This window comes from Argiope bruennichi, chromosome 10 (assembly GCF_947563725.1).
Source record: "Argiope bruennichi chromosome 10, qqArgBrue1.1, whole genome shotgun sequence".
Classification (NCBI taxonomy): Eukaryota; Metazoa; Arthropoda; class Arachnida; order Araneae; family Araneidae; genus Argiope; species Argiope bruennichi.
The window spans coordinates 90750718-90767518 of NC_079160.1; the positions used below are offsets into that span (position 1 = coordinate 90750718).

At 29.1% G+C, this 16801-nt stretch overlaps 1 protein-coding gene across 3 annotated transcripts in view; it reads left to right on the forward strand.

The window, feature by feature from the left end:
* The window catches only part of LOC129988017 (major facilitator superfamily domain-containing protein 6-like), a 147737-nt gene extending 131403 nt beyond the window's left edge, over window positions 1–16334 (forward strand). For all 3 annotated transcript variants that reach the window (XM_056096092.1, XM_056096093.1, XM_056096094.1), the window contains 2 exons: window positions 8191–9528; window positions 15788–16334. In XM_056096092.1, coding sequence (XP_055952067.1) covers window positions 8191–9528; window positions 15788–15951 — 1502 coding nt within the window. In that variant the 3' untranslated portion in view covers window positions 15952–16334. The remainder of the gene's footprint in view (window positions 1–8190; window positions 9529–15787) is intronic.
* Window positions 16335–16801: the final 467 nt, after the last annotated feature.

The window sequence follows — 16801 nt, forward strand, 5'->3', positions numbered from 1 at the left end:
TTTTTAAAATAAATAGGAATCAATATTTGGTTTTTATATTTTAAGATTCAAAGAAGTGTAATTTGTTGTATTTAAATTTGACATTGAAAAATGTAACTGATAAGACTAATTGAAGCAAAATTAATTAAGATATAATTCCGAATTTAGATGTGTATTTTTGAAGTAGCTGTGAAACATATTTAAGATAAAAACAAGCATCGTATGAGCATAGAGTTATGAGTTTCGTATACATTATCGAGTTGGAGATATGTTCGGAAGGCGACGTTAGATTCGGTAAAATAACGTACGACAGTTGTGGTCTCGTACATCAAATAAAAAAATTATGGCGTCGGTGAAGAAAACGCATTCTGAAAAACTTTAAATTTTAAAATTCAAAGGGCAATTTATTTATTTGTTAAGGTGTCCGAGTAGGTTCAGAGGGAGCTTTTCAAAAAAAAAAAATATATATGATGCTTTTTTTTAATGTAAGGGTAAAATGATGAATAAAAAAGTGAAATTATTTAAATATTTATGTACTTTTGAAGGAAAAACATATTTTGTGCAAATTTTAGCGTTTATTTTCAAAACTAGCATTGCCATAGAGAAGAAAAAAATGTTACAGTTTTTTTTTCTTTTTCTTTGTAGCACTACATGTGTAACATATCTTAAAGTGTAACTAACTATTATCTAATAATTATATTCAAAAATAAAAATTTTGTGTGTAATATATAAAATTTTGGAATTTTCTCAACAATATTTACACTAAATAATCATAAATCTACTTCTAAAACATTCAAAGTCAAATTTATAGTTCATTACATTCTGTATAACATATCAAGCTCTAATTATAAGTTTCATTAAGACATCTTGATTAATTTTAGAGATATAACGATACTCGCACAATAGAAATTATGAAAAAATTCATTTTCCAGAAAATGCATTTAGAATTTTCAAATGCTTATAAATAAGCTTCACTTACATGTCAATAGATTGCTATAACTTGGCCTTCTATTTCACACAGAGACAACATGAAAATACCACTGGAAACAGAGACGTACCTATTTTTGGAAATTATGAAAAAATTCGTTCTCCAGAAAATGCATTTAGAATTTTTAAATGTTTATAAATTAGCTTCACTTACATGTCAATAGTTTGCTATAACTTGGCCATCTATTTCAGACAGAGACAAAATGAAAAAATCACTAGAAACAGAGACGGACCTATTTTTGGAAATTATGAAAAGAAAAATCGAATTTTTATCCAAATTCATGTTTTAACCTGATCGGATACCTTAAAAATCTAAGCATTGACACGCAAATAATATTTAAAAAATCACGTTCAGAATGTTTTTTTTAATTGAATAACTAGAGTCCAAACATGATTTTTAAAAGAGAAGTGAGCATTCCAAACATGTAAAGTCTCTTCTTCCAGTAATTACCCTTAAACAAGATGTCATTATCGTGCCGTGGTCTTCATCATTTTTCTGCCTTGCGTGATATATCTTCTTGTTTAAATAAAGCATTTAAGGTAATTCCTTTTGCTTTCGATTGCGTGCTATTGTTTCTATTTTCCACTCATCCTGTAATTCAAAGAAATAATAATAATGAAATTAAAGTAACGAAATTACCTTAGGTTTAAATCGAGAAAATACGTATTCGGCTGCTTGCGTTATATCAAAACATTAACAAATGTTCAGATGTACTTTTTATTTGTTGTTTCTGAGATTTTTATTTCTTAAACTTTTCCTCTTCAGTAATTGTCTCATAATTTTATTGAAGAAGGGATTAAAAATATGAAATACCATTTAAATTTGGAAAAATGCATTACGACTAAAAATATTTATTTTTCATAAGCTTCATAGCAAATTTTCATTGCTAAATGGGAAAATTCAACAACCTTTGAAAATAAATTTTGAGTAATTTGTTTGAAAATGCATATTATGAAAGTACAAGGGTGACAAATACGGAATAATACGTATTACAATTGAAAATATTGATTTTTGATAAATTTCATCGCTAAATTTTTCGATGACTATTTACTAACTGTTAACAAATTATTTTCTTCATAATTTGGGAAAATTCAATAACGTTTGAAAATGCATTTTGGGTACTTTGCGCATGTTATGAAAATACATGTATCACAAATATAGATTTAAAAATTCTTGATAGAAATGGAATAATAAGCGTAAAAATATAATACAGTGCTTTATCGATAGTATTATAATGCGTTACAGCAAAATATACTTAAATTGATGATACAATTATGATGAAAATAAACATAAAAGATTTCTCCGACCAGCCTAATTAAAGGCATTCAGATTAAATTTGAACGACAGGACTCCTGCGATAGCATTGGAGGAAACTAAGGTTGAGTCCTAAGGCCCATCACCGGCCACGGTAAAACCTTTCCAGTAGGAAGCACGTCCCGTCATCAGAAGGATGTAGCCGACCCCTACCATTTCTGCACTCACTCGGGGGGTGAGAACCAATCACCTTTCTGGAAGCTTCTCATTCTCATATCTGAGGTGTCCCCTGTGGGAGATGAAGCAACTAATATTAGATCTAAATGGTAGTCAATAGAATAAAGACAACAATTATAGAATATTGTCCAATTTTTAAGAAACTTGCACACATTATTAGCATTCGAGGTAACATCCCATTCTTCACCTAATACACATTAGGAATACTCTCCTCTTCTAGTCTTCAAAAAAGATTTCATTACGAAATACACCGTCGCAGTCTCTGTTTTTATTTTGGAGTGTCAGAGTAATGTTTCAGAACTAAGTAATAGAATGACAGTAATGTTAAGTAACAGAACAGAGTAAGGTTCAAATATCAGAATTCTCATCTGCTTCTTCTTGAATCTTTTGTTCTTCATTCTTCTGCAGGCGTTTGTTTCAGGCTGAAAACTATGATCTGTTCCAGATTTGTCACTCTGATAGGACCCATATTTATCACTAAATAGGTGACAAATATGACCTGCTTCATATTCGTCACTCTGATAGGATACCATGTTCATCACCTACTGGGTGACAAATATAATCTATTCCATATTCGTCACTCTGATAAGATATCAAGTTCATCACGTACAGGGTGATAAAGATGATCTGTTACATATTTGTCACTCTGATAGGATATCCTATATATCACCAAATAGGTGACAACTATGATCTGTTACATATTCGTCACTCTGATAGAATACCATTTTCATCACCTACTGGGTGACAAATATGATCTATTCCATATTTGTCACTCTGATTGGACACCATATTTATCACCAAATAGGTGACAAATAGAATGCCATGTTTATCACCTTTTAGGTGACAAATATGATCTGTTTCATATTAATCACTCTGAAAGGACACTCTGTTTATCACCTACTGGATATTTGTTTTCAAAGGTTATGAATATAGTCTCAGGAATTGAAACCTGGATTAATTATAGACAAAAATTTCAAGTTGGACCTTATTAATCCTCATAAATATCATAAACCAAGAAATAAAAGTTAAATATGAAAATAATAACAAAAGTATTGTTGATAGAAATTCACCCTACAAAAAAAAAAGCAGAAAAATGTTATAAAAACGGATTACAACTACAATCGGGTAGACAGTAAATACTAAAGTAATGGCAAATCAACAAGGATTCTCCGTTCCATTGCCACAGTCCTTAATAAAGGATAAATCGATCTATATCAAATCTGTACCTGTATTCTACATTTGGGTACTTCTTCTAAAACGAAGTTTCAAAAGAATAAATTTTAGAATCACTTTTAATTTGATAGTGAGTTTTTGATAATTCAGCAATTTGAAAAATTTTGATAAATTGTAAACAAAATAATTTTTTCACGATTTCGCAAATGCTCTCACATAAAAGAAGAAAAAAATTATGAAGCATGATCATGAGGATTGTGCATTATGCATTATTCGACCATGCATGTCAATGGAGACTCAGATAAATATTTTAACATCATTTAAAGTTAAAAATTTCTTCTGTTTGTTAAAACTATAGTTTTTTTTCTTTCAATTTTATAATTTTGATTCGCTTTAGAGATTAGCTTCGAAAACTGGTAACACTTCAAAATAATGTTACACATCCTTGAGATAATAAAAAATATGCTAATTAGAACGACTTTTTCAATTTAATTTGCACAGTTTTATTCATATTTATAACAATAGTCGGGATAATATGAAGACAAATAAATGTATGCAATAATTTCTCGGACAGAATGACAAATTGTATGCAAATAAAATTATTAAGTCAAGACTATTATAATATAATCTAAAAATAGCGAAGAATAAAATATTTAATGGAATAATAATTCACAGTATTAATTATAACTTAATTAATAATAAATTTAATAAAAGTTAATTAAGTTAATAAAAGGTAAAAGTTAATAAAATTTAAATAATCTCAAAATTAATTTTTCGCCTTTAGTCTAATCAACTTAGTCAGTAATAACACAATGATTTAATTAGTTTTCAAATATTATGTTGTTGTTTCTTATGGCACTTACCATGGACAAGCCCGCAGTTACGAAAACAGCGATTTTAAGCAGGTGGGAGAGCGTCTCTTGTTTTTATAGTAGCGCCAAGAAGGGCCAAGAGTACGACTTTGCTACTCACGCATCACTCATTCGCTTACTCAACCCCTTTTTACAGGAGGGCTCATACACACATCTCACAGATAGAACAACTATGCCCAAAGCGAGAATCGAACCCAGGACGCCCAGATCACGGGGAAGACGCGCTATCCCTATGCCAGGACGCCGGCTTCAAATGTTATTTTATTTATTATACAATTTCTAATTAATCCTTTAATATTTAATAAATTTTTAAATATTTTCTAAATATTAATAAAAAGTAATTTTATTTATCAAAATAACTGATTAATAATATTCGATAATAACTAACATTAATTAATGTAATTATTAATTTATATTTTCGATAACTACAAGAAATAGGTAGTTTTATTAATGAAAATTATTAATTAATAATATTTGATAACTATCATTAGAATTAAATGCAACATATAATAGAAGTCTTAAGAAAATATTTTCTCCACAAATCTAATGATAAACACTAGAAAATTATATCTTTGTGAATATTAAAATCAAAGATATAAAAGTCAATTTTTTCATTTTTAAAAAAATTCGAAATGTTTTAGACATCGCATGTTATTTCTCTCAGAACTACAATGTACTTAAATTATGAATCCGCAACGCATACATCTTATCAGTGTGTCCAAGTGTTCAGAAATGCGTCATTCAAGTAGTAGGTCAGTGAGGCCAAGTTTAATAAATATCTGTCCTAGTGAATGGAGAATTTTGACACCAGCCTGAAATTCCCAAATATTAAAATCCAAGGTCACAAGAGCGGAAGATATAAATAATGTACGCTGTTAATTTATCCGGTAAAAGATCTAAATACAGCTATCTAATATTTTCATTAAACTTGAATGGCAGAATAAACATTGAAAGACACTTGCAAATGCGGCGCTTTCTTCTGTCGCTACAAGCGCATTTAAGAAACACAATTTATTGAACAGGAAAATTACCTCTTTCGGTTGATAAATTCGGACAAAAATATGATAAAGATCAATCATCTGGGTATAATTATCTTATTCCTTTCATTCATTTCTTTGCGTTTATATATTCCTGTTTTCACAGAATCTCGTGTCTCCTTTGATAGAATCATAGAATTATTTGTAAGTTCTTCGGTTCTCCGAATTCTCGGAAATGCGACAGTCATACTGGACATGAGGCGGAAAAGAGTCGTATACCACACCATCAAACATCCGGAGAATTCCTTCACAACATTTTTTTATTGGATATCTTATAACTGTAAACGGGCAGCTCTTGTATATATATAAAAATGTATTTATTTTGTGTTTCTCGGAAGAAGTTCTAATGATTTGGATCAAATTTTATATTTAGATAAGATTTTGCTTTCTAAGTTTATCTATATAGATGTCTTTCCGGAAAAAACGATGCTTTGCGCACATATACACACATAAATTTTTATTATATCTAATTAATAGAATAAATATATTCAACTTCCGCTTCAAAGTGTGGCAGTGCAGTGTAAGCAACATGACAACATGAATGACGCGTATGTTGTAGGTCCTGGCACTTTTTGCTTTATTTTTTGCTTTATTTTGTATTTATACTTAATAGTTTTGTTTATATTTAATAGATTTGTTTATATTTAATATTTTGTTTTATATTTAATAGATTTGTTTATATTTAATATTTTGTTTTATATTTAATAGATTAGTTTATATTTAATATTTTGTTTTATATTTAATAGATTTGTTTATATTTAATACTTTGTTTTATATTTAATAGATTTGTTTATATTTAATATTTTGTTTTATATTTAATAGATTTGTTTATATTTAATATTTTGTTTTATATTTAATGGATTTGTTTATATTTAATATTTTGTTTTATATTTAATGGATTTGTTTATATTTAATATTTTGTTTTCTATTTAATGGATTTGTTTTCTATTTAATAGATTTGTTTATATTTAATACTTTGTTTTATATTTAATAGATTTGTTTATATTTAATATTTTCTTTTATATTTAATAGATTTGTTTATATTTAATATTTTGTTTTATATTTAATATTTTGTTTTATATTTAATATCTATATAGGTATCTTTTCTGGGGGAAAAACGCAATTTTACACACACAAAAAAGCATTTTTTTATAACTAGATATTAGAGCCTTTTTCTATCTGCTCTCATGCTGACAATGTCATATAGCACCATCGCGGACCATGCTAAAACTGAGTGTAAGTTCAAAAATACAAGTAATGATAGATAAACTGGAACATGAATGCTTTCATGTTGCAGATTGTTTCGAATAACATGTTAATCAAGTGCATTCATGATTTTTTTTTTATTTAAGTGACCAGTTTATATTTAGGTAAGATTGCAAAAATATTCATATGCAATCAGTTTGTGATTCGTATCTAAATATTTTCATCAAAAAATATAATTTTACAAAAAAAAAAAAAAAAAATGCAGCTCATTGTTTGACTTTTCAGATATTTTAATTGAATTGAATTGGATCATTTTGTTGAATTGAATTGAATTGAATATTTATTTTATTTTCTTGACTCATTTTTTTTTTTTTACTTTTTTTGACTTATTATTGACTTATTTTGTTCTTTTTTACTTTTTTTGACTTATTATTGACTTATTTTGTTCTTTTTTACTTTTTTTGACTTATTATTGACTTATTTTGTTCTTTTTTACTTTTTTGACTTATTATTGACTTATTTTATTGTATTGAATTAAATTTAAATTAATATTTTACTGAATTGAATTTAAATAAATATTTAAAGAAATATTTTTGCAAAGAATTTTTACATGAAATGATAGAATCGTCTTTCACTCTCAAAAAAAGGAATCTTAAAAGTAATATGAATATCAAAATTTTATAATAGAAATTAATAGTTCTGTTATTTAATATTTATGTCTCTCGCTACATATTAATTCTTTAAAAAAGAGAAGATAATTCAAAAGCCCATATATTAAATAAAATGTAAATTTACCAAAAATTATATTTTTATATCTTAAAAAAAATATTATCTCACAATAAGGATTTTTATAGTATCTTAAAACTCTAACAAATACCTTTTTAAGGACAACCGATTTCATTTCCGTACAATCTTTATCAGATTTCAATAATTTTTAAATAAATTAATTTGATGCAAAATCTTAAACAATTTTTGTGTTGTTATGAAGAAATCCGAATTAATTTCACTATTCCAGAAACTATCAAACACATGCTTTTGTCGATATTTTAAATTAAATTTTTAAAAATTGTTTTTTTAGGATATTAATTACAAAATATGATTTGCACTGCTGTTTATATTTCGTTACATACCTTTTATTAAATTTCCTTGCAATAATTTTCAGCTGATTGACTCAACTCAAATTTTTCAGTCTTGTCGAGTCACAAGTCGAAATTTTAAATCAATGCCTTCCATGTTAATAATTCTTCTAAAGAAAATATTATCCCTTGCTAACAAACTGGTCATCAAAGGTGGCTAGTCTTGATAATTTTAAGATATGTATTACGCTTTTAATAACACTATTGGAAGCAATAGTCAAGTTTAGATGTTTTATTACTATTTAAATTCCATCTTCTGAATAATTGTATTTATTATTTTATTTTAATTATGTAATGTTTTGTTTCAGCCTCTATGGGAATGACAGCATACATAACTTTATTTTTCAAGCAACGAGGACTTACTTTAGAAGAAATATCTTTCATGTACTTAATAGGAAACCTCTCTCAGTTCGTTTTCAACACTGCTTGTGGTGTAATATCGGATAAAATAAGAAGACCAATTTGCATGACTGTATTATCAATGTTGATAGCAGGGGCTTTAGCATCCAGCTTTACTTTCATTCCAAAAGTAAGCGAAACAATTGAAGAAAATCAATCATTTAGCAGCGTAAACTGTGGAAAAACAGATTATGATCAAATAGGAATCAATCGAACTTGTGATATTAGCCTACAAGTTATATCTTGTGAAGAAATGTGCAGCCAAGCATGTTGCAAGGACGCCTCTCTGGACAAACTTAAATTAATCGATAAATTTGTAAATATATCCGAGTCCAGCTTCAGTAATGGCTCTGAATACGATTTTGATTGGTGCATGCGAGGCTCTAAAACTGTTTTGTTTACAAATGACACTCGGACTCTCTGTAGAGTATATCAGAAGACATGTGCAATGGCTTGTGATGGGTATGAAACTGCAGATGCAGATAGGAAAACCCGTGTATTATTTTTAATAGCGATTGCAATATTGTTTCTGACTTTTGACGAAAATGTGTTTCGTTTTTTAGACATTTTGGCGAATTACATGTCGAATGCTTATGACGCTGAATATGGCAGACAAATATTTTGGTCCAACATAGGCGCTTTGACTGGTCCATCCCTCGTAGCTTTAATTATACAACAGGCATCCGTTTCTGAAGAAGTGGCAAATTATGAATCTTCTCTATACTTCTATGCAGCTGTAGCCTTATTAACCATTGCAACAGTTTGTACTTTGAATGTGAGTCAAAGCAAACCTAACCAAGAAATGTCAAAAGCTGCAATAAAACTCTTCAGAAATATAGACTTTCTTTTTTTCGTGTCCGTTCTGTTTGTCCTTGGTGGAACGTGGGGATTTTTGATGAGCTACCATAACCTATTTCTATCCGATATCGGGACACCGATTTATATGATGGGGCTTTTGGACACTTTTTCTGGTATCTGTGGGCTGCCAGTGCTGGTCTCAGGCAAATGGCTCACTGACAAAATTGGACACACCAACGTCTTCACTTTAGCTCTATTGGGTTACTTCTTCAAATGCTTTGGATATTCATTCCTTCGGACTGCCTGGCCTGTCTTCTTCTTGGAATTGTTCATGATATTTAGTTACCACTTACTCTGGATTGGAACTATGGATTTTTGTGCAGCGATCGGGCCGGATGGATTGAAAGGCACGGTGATTATGTTGGCTGGCGCGGTGCATTTTTCTTTAGGTAAATATAAAAATTTTGATTTAAAATGCCACTTTTTTTTATGCGCGAAATACTTAAATTTAAAGAAAAAAATTATTTCATAAATAAAACTTTAAAAAGTGATTGGACATGCGGCAGATCATGATGACCAAGCGAGAATCATTGTAGATTTTGAATTCCTCTCACATGGCTATTTAATTATGAACTTTACAAAAATAAGTAAAACTAATTTATATATTATATATATTAAGAAGGCTGCGTGCTGTTTTGGAATCAATATTTTATTGAGATGGATGAAATAAGATTTTTAACCAAATGTAAAAGCTTTTAATATATTATAATTTCAACTCTATCTCTACGTATATAATATATATAAAGCTGTCGTACATGACGCGAAATCGTTCTTATTATTTATTACCAAATGGCAGTCAAACAATCTCCTGCAATACAAAGGTTTCAAGCTGCTTTATTAAACATTTTTTGCAGTTGTACTTAATTGAAAACTTAGCATAGCTAATTAATAGAGCTGCTAAACTTTATTAGAAATACTTGGAAGAGGGTTATCCATGTCACCAAAACCTCTATTAAGTGAAAGAATAGCAGACGTTTGAAACAGGCATTAAACTGAAAGATCAGTCGAGCGAGAAAGTAGTTGAAAATCGAATTTGTGTTTTGGACCCGTTTTGTGCAACCAAAATCCGCATTCTGTCCAACCGAATTCTATCCAATTCGACCAGGTAACTACATTAGTAATCATAAAAATCACATACTAAATTTAATATATTTAAGTCATTGTGTTTTTAGTTACTACGTTTACATGCTTCTGAAAGTACAAACCAACAGACAGTGAACCCCCTATTGGATATGGCTAAGACTTTAATAGGTATTTATACTATAGATGATAAGTCAGTATACAGAATTTTATCTATCAAGCTCTTTTCGTTTTGTATTTAATGTGTTAAACTGTATTCAGACAGACAGACAGATTTTCTCTAAACCGATTTTACTCAAAACATGATAGAAATCTACAAATTTGTTGCAAAGACGACTTATGAAATTTAATTTGTCTAGCTCAAACCTCTTTTGAGTTGTCTTTGTCACAGACAGGCAGACAGACATTTTACAAATATATGTTTTTCAAACTCGCGGGGTCTGAAATTTGGAAATTCGTCAAAATCTCAAGTTCGAATTTTTTGACGATTGCAATACTTTCTCATTACTTCGCATGAGAGAAAGCAAAAACTGCACTGTGTTCGACTGGTTTAGTTCAGTTATATTAATGTCCCGTTTTAAAGCAACACTAGGGCTATTTTGGGATGGCTGTATTCTACTGAATCAATCGGCCAAAATCTTTATCATATCCGCTATTAAGAGTTGGGAATTATATAAACTCGCCGTTTAGTTTAATAAATTTTCAAGCATTTATCAAACCATTATATTTACTAAATACAGTAATGATTCTGTATGATTACTGACAATTATACATAAAGCGTATTAATCACATTAATTAACATATTTACACTTTAATTTGCATGAGCAGTAAAATATTTCAAGTTGTTTTAATTGAATTCATATCTTCCAGCCTCATCAAATTACAATTATCCTTTACAAATGTTTTTAAAAAATACATTTCCTTCTAATAGTTACGCAACTTAAGAAGTGAATTTTCTGAGTGAACAAAATGACCGTCGAAGCTGGCTAGTTTTAGAAAAGAATTTGAAATTCCAATAATTTCAAGTTAGATTTTAAAAATAAAAGTTTTAAAAACTTCTCAGCATTTTATGATAAAACATTTTAATTTAACATTTTCTCCATGTTAGAAGGCATGCTAACCTTATCAAATATTTCAACAAACTTTGCAGTTATGGCATTCAAAACAACACTTCAAAATACCTAAGAAATTGGACTAACCTCCAGAGACTCAAGAAAAATAGTCCCTTTAGTCAAGTCTTGTCTCAGTATATAATTCCTAAAAATGTAGAGCCACATTCTCTTCACTCCTGTATGAATCCTTCTGAAGAACTTACCAGGGTTCACTTTCATTTCAACCTCCCTGTTCCCATTAATAAAAAGGAAAATGTGGCAGAATACCTCAGACAATTGGCCTTGGAAGTCATTAATGAAATCCCTAAATGTGACATTAAATTGTATACTGACGGCAGCAAAATCGACAATTCTGCAGGTAGTGGCATCTATATTGTAACTCCTCAGTCTAGTTTTTCTCTATGTCAGCGAAATCCAGACTTCTGTTCCATTTTTAGAAGCGAACTTTTAGCAATCGATGAGGGACTTAAGAAAATTTTACACGAAAATAATTATAAGAACCTTTGGATTCTTACTGATAGCTGAAGCTCAATGGAACACCTTAACAATTGGACCTATGTTGGAGATAAAGCAAGTTTGTCTATTCTTCAGAAGTTGAAGCTGATTTCACTTCAACATGATATTCATTTCCAGTGGATCCCATCTCACGTGGATCTACTTGGTAACGAAATAGCAGACAGGCTTGCAAAGAAAGGAAGCAGCCTAGCGACTTCTTCTTCTGCTGAGCTCACACACTTAGAACTATTCTCTCAGGCGAAATTCCTAAATAAGAAGAATTGGATGGTTCCCCCTACTCATGATTGGTATAGAGCCAATAAGCCGGGGCAGTCCTTAAATCTTCCTTGTGATAGAAAAACCAACACTTGCCTGTCGCGCCTTGCCAGTGGCCACCTTAAATGTCTTTTCTTTTCTCAGGGTGAAAAGTTTTACCCTCTTTGCCCGAAATGCTGCCAGCATCAGGCCTCTGCTGAAAATATTCTGGACTGTCTAGGATTTCATTGGGGAGAAATTTATTCTTCTCCCTTCCTCGTTTTTGACTTTCTTCTTGTCAACGGATTTTTGGATTTGGTCTGACTACGTCAGACCATGGAGATTAGCAACAACAACAACAACAACAATTTAACATTTTACAATTTATCTTTCATATTATTTAGCAGCGGTTTCAGTTATTTTAAATGGCATTTGAAATTTATGTACACTTTCTGCAATATTGCACTGAAAAAGAGTAAAAATAGATTCAAGCGAAACATGACTTGATATTAGATTTTATATTTCAATGATTTTAACAAAACATTGCTTATAATTATATATAAGTTCTCGCATGTGTGTTGCGACATGGTGAAAAAAAATCATTCAATTTAACTTGTTTTATAGTACAGGATTATTGTACAGCTACAAAATGTCTAAGAGCTACAAAATTTAATATATTAATTCTTGGATGGTTAGTGCACATTCAGAAAGAGTTGACGAAATTTTTATTAGATTTTTATCTAAAATGATAAAAATTGTAATGATTGTTATTGTTTCGGAACAAAAATCATTTTTCATCACTTTAAAATCCCCCCCCCCCAAAAAAAAATAATATACTTTCCAATAATACTAAATTTATTTTTTTCAATTCTTTTTGAAACTGTGATAATGTTTTTAAAACTTCTACTTTATTTTTTAATACTTATCCTTTGATTTTTTTAACTTTATTTTTCAATACTTAGCCTCAATTTCATTTCCTGCAACTTTTTTTCTGACTTTTATCTATTTTTAAGCATATTTTAAAGTATATTTGACAACAAAACCTTCCAAAATTTTAGTTAATGGATTTACACTCATGCTATGATGTGACGGCATTAACTGCCATTTTTCAGGCCATTATCACTGCTATGTCATTTTAGAGCTAATATTAAAAGTAAATTACAGGTAGATAGCAAATTCTAATTCTAATTTAAAACTTCTACTTTATTTTTTAATACTTATACTTTGATTTTTTTTTAACTTTATTTTTCAATACTTAGCCTCAATTTCATTTCCTGCAACTTTTTTTATGACTTTTATCTATTTTTAAGCATATTTTAAAGTATATTTGACAACAAAACCTTCCAAAATTTTAGTTAATGGATTTACACTCATGCTATGATGTGACGGCATTAACTGCAATTTTTCAGGCCATTATCACTGCTATGTCATTTTAGAGCTAATATTAAAAGTAAATTACAGGTAGATAGCAAATTCTAATTCTAATTTAAAACTTCTACTTTATTTTTTAATACTTATACTTTGATTTTTTTTAACTTTATTTTTCAATACTTAGCCTCAATTTCATTTCCTGCAACTTTTTTTCTGACTTTTATCTATTTTTAAGCATATTTTAAAGTATATTTGACAACAAAACCTTCCAAAATTTTAGTTAATGGATTTACACTCATGCTATGATGTGACGGCATTAACTGCCATTTTTCAGGCCGTTATCACTGCTATGTCATTTTAGAGCAAATATTAAAAGTAAATTACAGGTAGACTAGCAAATTCTAAATCTGTTTAAAAATAAAAAAATGTTTTGTACGAGATGTTTTAAATATCATTTTACTATTGATAATAGAGAAGAGCATTGTCATTACATTGTAGTCCTTTGAACTGATAGCAAAGAGAATAAATAAAATCAGTGTAATAAAGTTACCAAAAATAAATCTCTATCTCTGCTAATAATTAAGAAGACTGTATGTTAATACAGAATTCCTTGGAGGATGAGGATTTACATTGAGACAATTATTTGAGTTTAATTATAATTTCAAAAAAGAGAGAGTTTGGCATTTTTCTTCGAAATCCGTCGAAAATATTATTACAAAATATGTCTTTTAACACTATTTTTAAATATTTGAAAAAATTATTTTAATTATATCAATTTAGTTGTTGCGCAATTTTTCCTTGAATTGCGATTTTTTTTTGAATTTTTTTTTCCAAAAATATTCCTGATTATTATTAACAATAATCTGACAAGGATTGCTATTTTTTAAAAATATTCAAACAATTTTTGGTATTTTGTCAAATATTTAATCGCGTGATTTTGTTCAAAAATAAAGGGGAAAAACCCTTATTATTTTCTGTTCAGTTTACATGCGGAGTCAGAAAATGTAATTACATTACTGAAGGCGATATTCTGAAGTTTGAAAATAATTACCCGCATGAATACTTTTTTAGAGGCTATGATGCCATTCGATTCGTCTCCGTCAGATCATTTCATACACATACAATAAAACAGGTATAAAATTATTGCACTGGCATTGTTCTAATTTCTATTATGATTTGATGCTTAAAATTATTTTTTGACGGTATATTGAACATGAAGTCATACATCGGAGATTTAATTACATTTTTGCACTAAATAGTACTGGCAAACCATCTGGTCGTAAAAGACGACACTTTAAAATTAATTCGAGAGTATAACTTTTATCCGAAACATTTCTAAAGCAATTAAATTAATATGATATCAACTTACATGAAAAATATTATTATCCTTTTATTAATTCTAGTATAATATTATAATTATTATCTTTAAAAGATTACCATTGTATGGTTATAACATAATTATAATACTTTTGACTTTTTTTATTAACTTAATAATACCATCAAAAGTGTTCTTTCCAAAACTTTCTCGCATAATCTCTAATAAACTTGTAATGCCAGAGCCCGCCTCACATGGTATTAACGAACAATAATTACGAAATAGTGACTTTTAGCGAGAATTTAGCATTTTTATTGAATTCATCGCGTTATTTTTGGTAAATTATTTGGCGATTAATCCCTGGAATGCCGTTAGTAGCAGATGAAAATAGAATTTTTGTGTGCAGACACATTTTTCTCAACCGATTGTAACAAAAATTTCACACAAAACTGCACTTGTAGTCACAACATCGCATTCCTAATTTGATATATTTAAGTTATTGCATTTTTTATTTATCATGTTTATGAAAAGTATAGACAGACAGATAATCAATCCGTAGATGGATTTGGATCAAAATTTGACTGTTGTCTACACTTTAACTGTTAAATCTGTGTGCCGAATTTTATTTGTCTACCTCTCTTCGTTTTATAATCATCATGTTTACTTATATTCGAAAAGCCGGACAGATTGACTTCCTCTGAACAGATTTTACTCAAAATTCGACAGAAATCTGCAAATTTGTTGTACCGATCGTATGCCAAATTTTAACCATCTGTCTCAAAACGTTTTTGAGTTATTTTTGTCACAGACAGACAAAACAGACATTTTCTAAAAATGTGTTTTTCGAACTCGGAGAGGTCTACGTATACGAAAAAGTAATAATATAAAATGGTGAAAATAAAGCATTACGATATTTGTAGTTTTTAACATACACATTTTAAAACTGCATCATTTTCCCAATTAATTGCTTCATAAATATCATGTTGAAAACATTTCATTAATTAATTGTGATTTTTCCAGGTCGAGCCCTTGGTAGTTTTGCCGGGGGACTTCTCATGAGTGGGTACGGCGCTCCTGCAGCTTTCCAAATAATAGGTGCCGTAAATGGTGTTGCATTTATTTTATACAGCATCTATAACTATTTCAGGAAATCTCGAAAAATAAAGAAGATCGACGTTTCTTGAAATAATATTTAAAAATTTGAGTTTTTTAAAAAAACTCTTTGGATAATATTAAGCTCAAGTTTTGATTATGATGTTGAGGAGGAAGCGTTACGAGAAAGGATGAGTTATGGAGACAGGACGGTTTTGATTAGAAGCAATTTCTTAGTTCTAGTTTTCTCGGATCCTTGAAAACTTCATCATGGAAGGACAATTTTAAATATGAAAGCATAATTACTTGCATTTAAGGAAGATAAAAAGAATTTAATAAATTTTTTTTGTTATGTATTTCGAAATGATAGCAAACTCTTGCTGTTATTTCCATGCATACAACATTGACGAATTTAAGAAAATAAAATTTAAAAAAAGGCAAACAATTATTTGGATATTTTGTTTAACTCCATGTAATTAAATACAGAAATAAATATTTGACTTTTCAATTAATTAAAATTTCATTTCTCATTTGTGTCACTGTATTTTTTTATTTTATGTGAAATAAACCTAATGTATTTTTAGCGCCGTTTCGTTTCTATTTCTTTCTGCTTTTTTAATACAATATCCGTTAAAAGAAAAGTAATCAAAAATCATCTATACAGTGCTGTAGTTACCCAGTTACCCTAATGCTAAATTTTATGAACAGTATGTAAGTCTCATTTAATAGAAGTTTCATTTTGCACTTCCTCTAGAAAATGGAGGTAGCAGGTGAATATCACATATAAACGTCATGAGCTTTTAAATGAAATAAAATTGGCGAAATCCATTCTGTAACAGGGACTGGGATATATATTGTTGTTATCTTTTTTTTTTTTTTTTGTAGATAATGTATACTGAAATAGTGTTTGTAAAATTTCTTTTGAAAATGGGACAATTGATT